The sequence below is a fragment of the Pongo pygmaeus genome, chromosome 6, assembly GCF_028885625.2.
Source record: "Pongo pygmaeus isolate AG05252 chromosome 6, NHGRI_mPonPyg2-v2.0_pri, whole genome shotgun sequence".
NCBI lineage: Eukaryota > Metazoa > Chordata > Mammalia > Primates > Hominidae > Pongo > Pongo pygmaeus.
Genome location: NC_072379.2, coordinates 2,325,219 through 2,336,551, shown reverse-complemented (window position 1 = coordinate 2,336,551; position 11,333 = coordinate 2,325,219). Strand labels below are relative to the sequence as shown.

At 52.2% G+C, this 11,333-nt stretch overlaps 1 protein-coding gene across 2 annotated transcripts in view; it reads left to right on the top strand.

Moving 5' to 3' along the window:
- Nucleotides 1–5,014: 5,014 nt before the first annotated feature.
- SNX8 (sorting nexin 8) overlaps nucleotides 5,015–11,333 on the top strand; it is a 53,285-nt gene continuing 46,966 nt past the window's right edge. Inside the window, exons 1-2 of one of the 2 annotated variants that reach the window (XM_063667218.1) lie at nucleotides 5,096–5,175; nucleotides 7,705–7,859. Coding sequence is in view for 1 of the 2 variants with exons in the window: in XM_054494521.2 (XP_054350496.1) it covers nucleotides 5,082–5,175 (94 nt within the window). In the remaining variant the exon portion in view is untranslated. Of the gene's footprint in view, nucleotides 5,176–7,704; nucleotides 7,860–11,333 lie in introns of both variants that reach the window. The other variant, XM_054494521.2, reaches the window with a different exon arrangement.

Here is an 11,333-nt window from a genome sequence, read left to right as displayed (position 1 = left end):
CCATTCTCCTGCCTCAGCCTCCTGAGTAGCTGGGACTACAGGAGCCTGCTAGAGACTGTAGTGGTTTCTCCATGTTGGCCGGGCTGGTCTCGAACTCCCGACCTCAGGTGATCCGCCTGCCTCAGCCTCCCAAAGTGCTGGGATTACAGGTGTGAGCCACTGCGCCTGGCTAAAAATTTAATAAGTAAATATTTTATAATCTAATCTGAGATCAAAAATATGTAGCAAACAGCTGGGCATAGTGGCGTGTGCCTTAGTCCCAGCTACTTGGGAGGCTGAGGTGGGAGGACTGATTGAGGCCAGGGGTTTGAGGCCATAGTGAGCTATGATTGGGCTGCTACAGTCCAGCCTGGGCAACACATCAAGACCCTGCCTCTAATAAAAATATGATCAGGAAGTGGGCAGAGTATATATGTGTGCGTGGCACAGGGAAAGTGCTGAGTACATTATTTGGCGGCAACAGCAGCTGGAAGGAAGCGAGGGTGGAGGAAGGAAGCAGCTATCAGATATGGGGGAAGGTCACAGGATCCTGCCGTGTCCCACTGTGCCTTGGGAAAGTTGTTATATGTCCATCGGCAGAAGGACATCTCGATCTCGGCTCACTGCAACCTCGGACTCCCAGGTTACGGTGGAGAGAGCATCACTGGTGTGCCTGCTTGCATGGAGGTCCTGGTGTGCTGGGACCCTATGGCGTCCTAGGTGCAGTCATCTGTTACCGAGGCAGGGTCCAGCAGCTATAGCCAGAGGAAGTAACTACCTTGTGAGAAGGGGACGCTTCCTAGGACCTGACATGGTTCTGGGCTCTTGGTTCTGTAATCAACTCCCTGGACATTGTGTGACATCAGTGTTAGAAGGTCCAGGATGGCTGGGCACGGTGGCTCACACCTGTAATCCCAGCACTTTGGAAGGCCAAGGCGGGTGGATCACTTGAGGTCAGGAGTTCGAGACCAGCCTGGCCAACATGGTGAAACCCCATCTCTACTAAAAATACAAAAATTAGCTGGGCGTGGTGGCACACGCCTGTAATACCAGCTACATGGGAGGCTGAGACAAGAGAATCGCTTGACCTGGGAGGCGGAGGTTGCAGTGAGCCAAGATCATGCCACTGCCCTCCACTCCAGGCAACAGAGTGAGGCTCTGTCTCAAAAAAAAACAAAACAAAACAAAAAAAAAAACAAGGTCCAGGATCCTTCCTTTGGAAACAAGCTCCTTCCTGATGCAGGCCTACCAATCTCCATGCCAAACCCCACACTTTTAGTCTGGAATGACCACAGCATCTGCAGCTGATGTCTTAGAGCCTTTGTGCCCTCCTCCTGCTTAACTCCTTATTCCTCCAGCCCTAACTCTGGTACCACCCATCCAGGGATCCCTTCACCCATGTAGGGAAGGGATTGCCCTTCACCCTTCACCCTCTTCTGCGGTGTGCCCCACAGTCTTGCTCCCGTTTTGGAACAGTCAGCACACTTGCTCCACTCTGGCCATCTGTGCCTCCTCCAGATCGAGGAATGCACAGGAAACATCTTTGTATTCTCAGCACCCAGCACAGGGCTTCCTGACCTCCTGGTGGCAGCCAGCAAACCTGAGTGGGCCAGTGGGTGGGTGGATAAATGCAGGATGCAGTGTGAGTGAGTGAGTGAGTGGGTGGGTGGGTCGGTGGATGAATGTAGGTTGCAGTGAGTGAGTGGGTGGGTGAATGAATGAATGCAGGATGCAGTGAGTGAGTGAGTGGTTGCGTGAATGAATGCAGGATGCAGTGACTGAGTGGGTGAATGAATGAATGCAGGATGCAGTGAGTGAGTGGGTGGGTGAATGAATGAATGCAGGATGCAGTGAGTGGGTGGGTGAATGAATGAATGCAGGATGCAGTAAGTGAGTGAGTGGTTGCGTGAATGAATGCAGGATGCAGTGAGTGGGTGAGTGGGTGAATGAATGAATGCAGGGTGCAGTGAGTGAGTGGGTGGGTGAATGAATGAATGCAGGATGCAGTGAGTGAGTGGGTGAATGAATGCAGGATGCAGTGTGTGAGTGGGTGGGTAGATGAATGAATGCAGGATGCAGTGACTGAGTGGGTGAATGAATGTATGAAGAAGCAGTGAGTGAGTGGATGAATGAATGCAGGATGCAGTGAGTGAGTGCGTGGGTGGATGAATGAATGCAGGATGCAGTTAGTGAGTGAGTGAATGAATGAATACAGGATGCAGTAAGTGAGTGAGTGGGTGAATGAATGAATGCAGGATGCAGTGAGTGAGTGAATGAATGAATGCAGAATGCAGTCAGTGGGTTGGTGAATGAATGAATGCAGGATGCAGTGAGTGAGTGGGTGAATGAATGTACGAAGAAGCAGTGAGTGAGTGAGTGGATGAATGAATGCAGGATGCAGTGCATGAGTGAGTGAGTGGGTGGATGAATGAATGCAGGATGCAGTGAGTGAGTGAGTGAGTGAATGAATGCAGGATGTAGTAAGTGAGTGAGTGGGTGAATGAATGAAGGCAGGATGCAGTGAGTGAGTGCGTGGGTGAATGAATGAAGGCAGGATGCAGAGAGTGAGTGGGTGAGTGGGTGAATGAATGCAGGATGCAGTGAGTGGGTGAGTGGGTGAATGAATGAATGCAGGATGCAGTGCGTGAGTAGGTGAATGAATGAATGCAGGATGCAGTGAATGAGTGAGTGGGTGAATGAATGAATGCAGGATGCAGTGAGTGAGTGGGTGGGTGAATGAATGAATGCAGGATGCAGTGAGTGAGTGAGTGGGTGAATGAATGAATGCAGGATGCAGTGAATGAGTGAGTGGGTGAATGAATGAATGCAGGATGCAGTGAGTGGGTGAGTGGGTGAATGAATGAATGCAGGATGCAGTGCGTGAGTGGGTGAATGAATGAATGCAGGATGCAGTGAGTGAGTGAGTGGGTGAATGAATGCAGGATGCAGTGAGTGAGTGAGTGGGTGAATGAATGAATGCAGGATGCAGTGACTGAGTGGGTGGGTGAATGAATGCAGGATGCAGTGAGTGGGTGAGTGGGTGAATGAATGAATGCAGGATGCAGTGAGTGAGTGGGTGGGTGAATGAATGCAGGATGCAGTGAGTGAGTGAGTGGGTGAATGAATGCAGGATGCAGTGAGTGAGTGAGTGGGTGAATGAATGAATGCAGGATGCAGTGAGTGAGTGGGTGGGTGAATGAATGAATGCAGGGTGCAGTGAGTGAGTGAGTGGGTGAATGAATGAATGCAGGATGCAGAGAGTGAGTGGGTGAATGAATGAATGCAGGATGCAGTGAGTGAGTGGGTGGGTGAATGAATGAATGCAGGGTGCAGTGAGTGAGTGAGTGGGTGAATGAATGCAGGATGCAGTGAGTGAGTGGGTGGGTGAATGAATGCAGGATGCAGTGAGTGAGTGGGTGGGTGAATGAATGAAGGCAGGATGCAGTGAGTGGGTGAGTGGGTGAATGAATGAATGCAGGATGCAGTGAGTGAGTGAGTGGGTGAATGAATGAATGCAGGATGCAGTGAGTGAGTGGGTGGGTGAATGAATGAATGCAGGATGCAGTGAGTGAGTGAGTGGGTGAATGAATGAATGCAGGATGCAGTGAGTGAGTGCGTGGGTGAATGAATGAATGCAGGATGCAGTGAGTGAGTGGGTGAATGAATGAATGCAGGATGCAGTGAGTGAGTGCGTGGGTGAATGAATGAATGCAGGATGCAGAGATTGAGTGGGTGAGTGGGTGAATGAATGCAGGATGCAGTGAGTGGGTGAGTGGGTGAATGAATGAATGCAGGATGCAGTGAGTGAGTGCGTGGGTGAATGAATGAATGCAGGATGCAGTGACTGAGTGGGTGAATGAATGAATGCAGGATGCAGTGAGTGAGTGGGTGGGTGAATGAATGAATGCAGGATGCAGTGAGTGAGTGGGTGAATGAATGAATGCAGGATGCAGTGAGTGAGTGAGTGGGTGAATGAATGAATGCAGGATGCAGTGAGTGAGTGAGTGGGTGAATGAATGAATGCAGGATGCAGTGAGTGAGTGGGTGAATGAATGAATGCAGGATGCAGTGAATGAGTGAGTGGGTGAATGAATGAATGCAGGATGCAGTGAGTGAGTGAGTGGCTGGATGAATGCAGGATGCGGTGAGTGAGTGTGTGAGTAGATGAATGAATGTAGGATGCAGTGAGTGAGTGAGTGGGTGAATGAATGAATGCAGGATGCAGTGAGTGAGTGGGTGAATGAATGAATGCAGGATGCAGTGAGTGAGTGAGTGGGTGAATGAATGAATGCAGGATGCAGTGAGTGAGTGAGTGGGTGAATGAATGAATGCAGGATGCAGTGAGTGAGTGGGTGAATGAATGAATGCAGGATGCAGTGAGTGAGTGAGTGGCTGGATGAATGCAGGATGCGGTGAGTGAGTGAGTGCGTGGGTGAATGAATGAATGCAGGATGCAGTGAATGAGTGAGTGGGTGAATGAATGAATGCAGGATGCAGTGAGTGAGTGAGTGGGTGAATGAATGAATGCAGGATGCAGTGAGTGAGTGGGTGAATGAATGAATGCAGGATGCAGTGAGTGAGTGAGTGGCTGGATGAATGCAGGATGCGGTGAGTGAGTGTGTGAGTAGATGAATGAATGTAGGATGCAGTGAGTGAGTGAGTGAGTGGGTGAATGAATGAATGCAGGATGCAGTGCGTGGGTGAGCGAATGAGTGGGTGAGTGGATGAATGAGGAAGTGCGAGTCAGAAAACCCCAGTGTAACCGGTGAATGAGCGAACTAGGGCGTGACTGGGCGAGGAGAGATGGGGGTGAACGAGGGTGCGGTGGGTGCCGGCTTGCGCCTGAGGCAGTGCACCTGCGAGCCCGGAGGTCCAACCTGAGGCGGAGGTAAAGTGCGCCGCCAGCCGGCTCCGTGTCCACGTGGACGGGGAGGGGAATGTGGGCGTGGCTAGGCGGGTTGTAGGCGTGGCGAGGCCGGGAGAGGAGCGTGGCGGGCCCAGCAAGGGCGGACTGTGGGCGTGGCGCGCCGTGGAGGGGGCGTGACCTGGCGGGGCGCGGGCGCGGCGCCGCGGGAGGAAGTCACGTGGGAGCGCGGGCTCACATGACTGGCCGCGCGATGGACCCGCTGCCGGCGGCTGCAGTCGGGGCGACAGCTGAGGCGGAGGCTGACGAGGAGGCGGATCCCCCGGCGGCAGGTAGGGCGTGGGGCTACGGTAGCCCCCACCTGCCCTGGGCGCGCGGCCCGACCACCCCCGGCGGACGGGGCTCAGCCGCCGCGCTCGGTCCCCGACTCGTTTCCTGCCCCCGCGCCCCGCGTTCGGCCCCACGCCCGAGTCCCTGGGAGGTCCCCCTGCCCTCCCGCGCGCCTGTCCTTTGGGGGTCCCCGTGCTCTCTCGCGCCTCCGTCCCTCGGGGTCCCCTGCCCTCCTGCGTCGGGAGAGCCCTGTCCAGGTTACAGCTGGCCGCGTTCCGAGGCGCTTTCCCGGGGCTGTCAGAGGCGTCCTCAGGGACAGTTTCCTCCTCGCCCCGTTCCTGGTGCCCTGCCCGGTCACGCTGAGCGATGGCCCTGGGGGCCACTTCCCCGGACTTGGGCGCCTTTCCCAGCCACGTCCTCTCTCCCAAGCTCTTGTCAGTTGTGTGGTCTTGGGCCAGTAATTTCACCTCTCAGGACCTCTGTTTTCTCATCTGTGAACCGAATCTATAGATGTGTAGCTGTTATTTCTCTCTCCTTCAAGTGATCCTCCGCCTTAGCCTCCCAAAGTGCTGGGACTACGGGCGCGTGCAGTCACGCCTGGTAATTTTTTAATTTTTGTAGAGATGGGATCTTGCTATGTTGTCCAGGCTGGTCTGGAGCTTCTGGCCTCAAGCGGTCCTCCTGCCTTGGCCTGCCAAAGTGCTGGGAGTACAGGCATGAGCCACTGTGCCTGGCCTGTATTTCTCTCTCTCTCTCTTTTCTTTTTTTTTTGAGACCGATTCTCACTGTCACTCAGGCTGGAGTGCAATGGTGCGATCTCGGCTCATTGCAACCTCCGCCTCCCGGGTTCAAGCGATTCTCCTGCCTCAGCCTCCCGAGTAGCTGGGATTACAGGTACCCACCACGACGCTCGGCTAATTTTTGTATTTTTAGTAGAGACGGGGTTTCACCATGTTGGCCAGGCTGGTCTCGAACTCTTGACCTCAGGTGATCCAACCACCTCGGCTTCCCAGAGTGCTGGGATTACAGGCATGAGCCACCGCGCCCGGCCTCTTGTATTTCTCTTTAAGGGATTTTGGTTAATGAGGCTAAACATGGCCGGGCGCGGTGGCTCACACCTGTAATCCCAGCACTTTGGGAGGCCGAGGCGGGCGGATCACTAGGTCAGGAGATCGAGACCATCCTGGCTAACACGGTGAAATCCTGTCTCTACTAAAAATACAAAAAAAATTAGCCGGGCGCTGTGGCGGGTGCCTGTAGTCCCAGCTACTCGGGAGGCTGAGGCAGGAGAATGGCGTGAACCCGGGAGGTGGAGCTTGCAGTGAGCCAAGATAGTGCCATTGCACTCCAGCCTGGGCGACAGAGGGAGACTCCGCCTCAAAAAAAAAAAAAAAGAGGCTAAACATTAGAAGGAATACAGGAGGGTGCCCCTGATTTCCGGATGTTCCTTCCTGTCATCCTAGCTGCCAGAGAAGAGATGTAGGTGGGTGTTGGTGTGAGTTATGGTTTCTTCTTGGTGGGGAGGGGGGACACAAGGTTGGGGAATCTCCTTGTGGGGAGGTCTGGCAAGGTGTCGCTGAGGAGGTGATGAGTGAAGTGAGCTCTGGAGTGTTGGTAGACAATTTCTTCGTTGGCGAGAAATGGCAGCGGGGAGCAGGGGAGGGATTGTTGCATTTGGTGGGCATCCTCGATGTGAAGACTCTGCCTAGAAACAAGGTCCTTCCAGAATGGGTCTTCAGTTATTTTTTCCTTTCCCTTGTATCAGTGTAAGGGGAGGCACGTGATAGTTCTCGCTGGTTAGAACATTGATTGTTTCCATGAAGTCACATGTTGGAGGCCAGCGTGGGTCCCAGGCGGGACCCTTTCCGAGGGGTCACTTGGGAACAGGTAGGCTGTGATTGGATTGGAATGCTGCTGCTACCTCAGCTTGTAAAGCAATTTGGCGTTGCTGGAGGGTTGGTGGTTCAGGGGTCCTCTGCAGGTGTAGGGGACTGTGTTTCCTTCAGGCCTCACAGAAGTAGACTCCAGAGGCTACCATAATGGTGTGATTTAGAGATAGTCTGAGCTCTGTACGCCTGAGGGAGCTGTGTCTCTGGGATACCGCCCTCCCTTTGATGTGGCTTGGAATTCCTGTAGGTAGTTGGCTTTTTCTGGGGGCAGTGGTGATTTTATCAGGAGTGCTGATGGGATCCACAGGTTGAGGTTGCTGGGACAAGGTAGTGCTTCACAGTGCCCTTTCCCGTAACCAGGCAAGTCTGAAAGTGGGGCTCACAGACTCTTGGGACGTAGCCTGTCCTTCTGTTTGAAACTTGGTCGTCATCCTGGCAGGTGGGTGAAGTGGTATAGCAGGTCTTTTTTTTTTTTTTGAGACGGAGTCTCGCTCTGTCGCCCAGGCTGGAGTGCGGTGGCGCGATCTCCGCTCACTGCAAGCTCTGCCTCCCGGGTTCACGCCATTCTCCTGCCTCAGCCTCCCGAGTAGCTGGGACTACAGGCGCCTGCCACCACGCCCGGCTAATTTTTGGTATTTTTAGTAGAGACGGGGTTTCACCGTGTTAGCCAGGATGGTCTCAATCTCCTGACCTCGTGATCCAGCCGCCTCGGCCTCCCAAAGTGCTGGGATTACAGGCGTGAGCCGCAGCGTCCGGCCTAGCAGGTCTTTTTACATTGAGAAAACTAAAATCCAGAGGTAAGTAATTTGCCCAAAGTGGGCAATGTCAAGGGAATGTGTGTTGGTGGGGACCCTGATTGGGTGGGCTGGAGTCAGAAAACCTCAGCCTTGAGACCAAGCACCGTGGCTCACGTCTGAAATCACAGCACTTGGGGAGGCTGAGGAGGGAGGATTGCCCGAGCCCGGGCGCTAGAGACCAGCCTGGGCAACATAGCGAAATCCCATCTCAAATTTTTGAAAAAAGAAAGCAAAAACAAAAACAGCAAAGAAAAAAGTTAAGTCTTTGAATATTGTCCGGAGACTATGTGTGTGACTTACACGTTCACTAAGTTTGGTTTGAAGGAGTGGTTGTGCCTTATGGGTATACAGTGAATTTCCTCTTCTCTAGAGTTTTGGCCACACAGCCAGAGCCCACTGGTGGTATTCATGTGGGAACTGTGAAATCTCCTGCGTCTTCGGTGTTACCAGAAAAAAATGTGCTTGTTGTACTTTTCCGCATTAAGAATCTCATTCTATTTGAATTCTTTGAAGCTTAAGCTGTGAATGCTCTGTAGGGCAACCCCCTTTATCAAAACTTGATTTTCAGTTATGCCATACATGGACAAATGTATTTTCTTTAAAAAAGAATAGAACATCGTAGATTAAGTGAAAGTCCCACCCTAATTGCCGTCATCTCCTGTCTGTACCTGAGAAGTGACTATTGTTCTCAGTTTGGGATGGACCCTTTTAGTTCTCTTTTCACATTTCATTCATATGTGTACTCAGGAAATATATACTTCCTTATATAAGTGTGCTAATGTTTCCCTAGCGTAGTATATTTTCTAGCTTTCTTTTTTTTTTATTTCTTTTATTTTTATTTATTTATTTTTTGAGACAAAGTTTTGCTCTTTTGCCCAGGCTGGAGTGCAGTGGCATGATCTTGGTTCACTGCAGCCTCTGCCTCCCAGGTTCAAGTGATTCTCTTGCCTCAGCCTCCCAAGTGGCTGGGATTACAGGCATGTGCTATCACATCTGGCAAATTTTTGTATTTTTGGTATTTTTTATATTTGGTAGCTTGTATTTTTGGTAGAGACGTGGTTTCGCCATGTTGGCCAGGCTGGTCTCGACCTCCTGGCCTCAGGTGATCCGCCTACCTTGGCCTCCCAAAGTGCTGGGATTGCAGGTGTGAGCCGCCGTGCCCGGCCTCATCTCCTTCATCTCCTTTTTTTTTTTTTTTTTTGAGACAGGGTCTTGCTCTGTTGCTCAGGCTGGAGTGTCATGGCACTGATCACTGCAACCTCAAACTCTTGGGCTAAAGTGTTCCTTGTGCTTCAGCCTCCTGGGTAGCTGGATCTACAGGCATGCACCATTAAGCCTGGCCAGTTTTTTTTTGTTTTTTTTTTTGAGATGGAATCTCGGTCTGTTGCCCAGGCTGGAGTGCAGTGGTGCGATCTCGGCTCACTGCAAGCTCCACCTCCTGGGTTGACGCCATTCTTCTGCCTCAGCCTCCTGAGTAGCTGGGACTACAGGTGCCCGCCACCACACCCGACTAATTTTTTGTATTTTTAGTAGAGATGGCGTTTCACCGTGTTAGCCAGGTTGGTCTTGATCTCCTGACCTCGTGATCCGCTCGCCTCGGCCTCCCAAAGTGCTGAGATTACAGGTGTGAGCCACCGCGCCCAGCCACGCCTGGCCAATTTTTAAAATTTTTTGTAGGGACAGTCTGGCTGTGTTGCCCAGGCTGGTATGGAACTCCTGGCCTCAAGCAGTCCTCTCACCCGGGCCTCCCAAAGTGCTGGGATTTCAGGCATGAGGCACCGAGCCTGGCTGGATTTTATATTGAAACTATTCCTGTCAAAATATCTGATTGACTGGAACATTCTGTTCTCTGACTATGCAGGATAAGGGCTTTTTCAGGGCCTGTTCTTAGGTCATGAATCTCAATGATTGTGACATCGAGTGGGAACGGCAGTGAGTGTGGTAAGTGTGCTTGGTCGTCCAACCTGATTTCTCGGGATTGATTAATACATGGATAGAAATATGTACAGATGACCACGGCGTATCCTGGCTCTGCCGTATACAGTCCTGTGGCCCTACATTGACTCTTTAGAACGAGGGCGAGTTACGCTTCACTTGCGGCTCATCCCATGGCATTCCATACATTCCATTCGGTTCGGAAGCTCCGCGCTGTTTGTCTGCGTTGATCTGGCGATGACTCCTTGAGTGGCACTGAGGCAGGTCCAGGGCCTTTGCTGACCCTCGGGGCTCCTTCACACTCCTTGAGTGTCAGTGAGGCAGGTCCAGGGCCTTTGCTGACCCTCGGGGCTCCTTCATCCCTGCCCCCAGCCTTCCCTTCTTGCCTGGGCGACTTCCATGCACCCTGGGCTCCCACCAGCCCTTACCTGCAGCTGCTCGCTCATGTCAGGTCTGTTCTCTGTGTGAATACGTTGGTCAAAATTCATTGCGCTGTCACTTAAGGTTTATACTTTTTTTTTTTTGAGACGGAGCCTCGCTCTTGTTGTCCAGGCTGGAGTGCAATGGCGCGATCTTGGCTCACTGCAACCTCCTCCTCCCGGGTTCAACCAATTCTCTTGCCTCAGCCTCCTGAGTAGCTGGGATTACAGGCATGCGCCACCACACCCGGCTAATTTTGCATTTTCAGTAGAGACGAGGTTTCTCCATGTTGGTCAGGCTGGTCTCGAACTCCCAGCCTCAGGTGATCTGCCCGCCTCGGCCTCCCAAAGTGCTGGGATTACAGGCGTGAGCCACCGCGCCTGGCTGGTTCTAGTGATTCTTGTGCCTCAGCTTCCCCAGTAGCTGGGATTACAGGCATGTGCCACCACACCTGGCTAATTTTTGTATTTTTAGTAGAGACAAAGTTTCGCCATGTTGGCCAGGAAGGATGATCTCAAACTCCTGACCTCATGTGATCCACTTGCTTTGGCCTCCCAAAGTGCTGGGATTACAGGCGTGAGCCACCCCACTGGGTCTGTTTATACATTTTGAGCAGGGTGTGGTGGCTCACGCCTGTAATCCTAACACTTTGGGAGGTTAAGGCAGGAGGATCACTTCAGGCCAGGAGTTTGAGGCCAGCCTGGGCAATAGAGTGAGACCCCATCCCTATTTAAAAAAAAATTTGTGTCTGGGCCTGGTGGTTCACGCCTGTAATCCCAGCACTTGGTGAGGCTGAGGTGGGCGGATCACCTGAGGTCAGGAATTCAAGACCAGCCTGGCCAACATGGTGAAACCCCGTCTGTACAAAAATCCAATAATTAGCTGGGCATGATGGCGAGTGCCTGTAATCCCAGCTACTCGGGAGGCTGAGATGGGAGAATTGCGTTAACCTGGGAGGCAGAGGTTGTCGTGAGCCGGGATGGCGCCACTGCAGCCTGGTTGACAGAGCAAGACTCCAGCTCAAAAAAAAAAAAAAAAAAAAGATTTGTTCACTTTATGGTGATTAAATTATGCCTCACAGTATTGTTTGCATTAGGGACAAAACCTTCTGCCCCATTT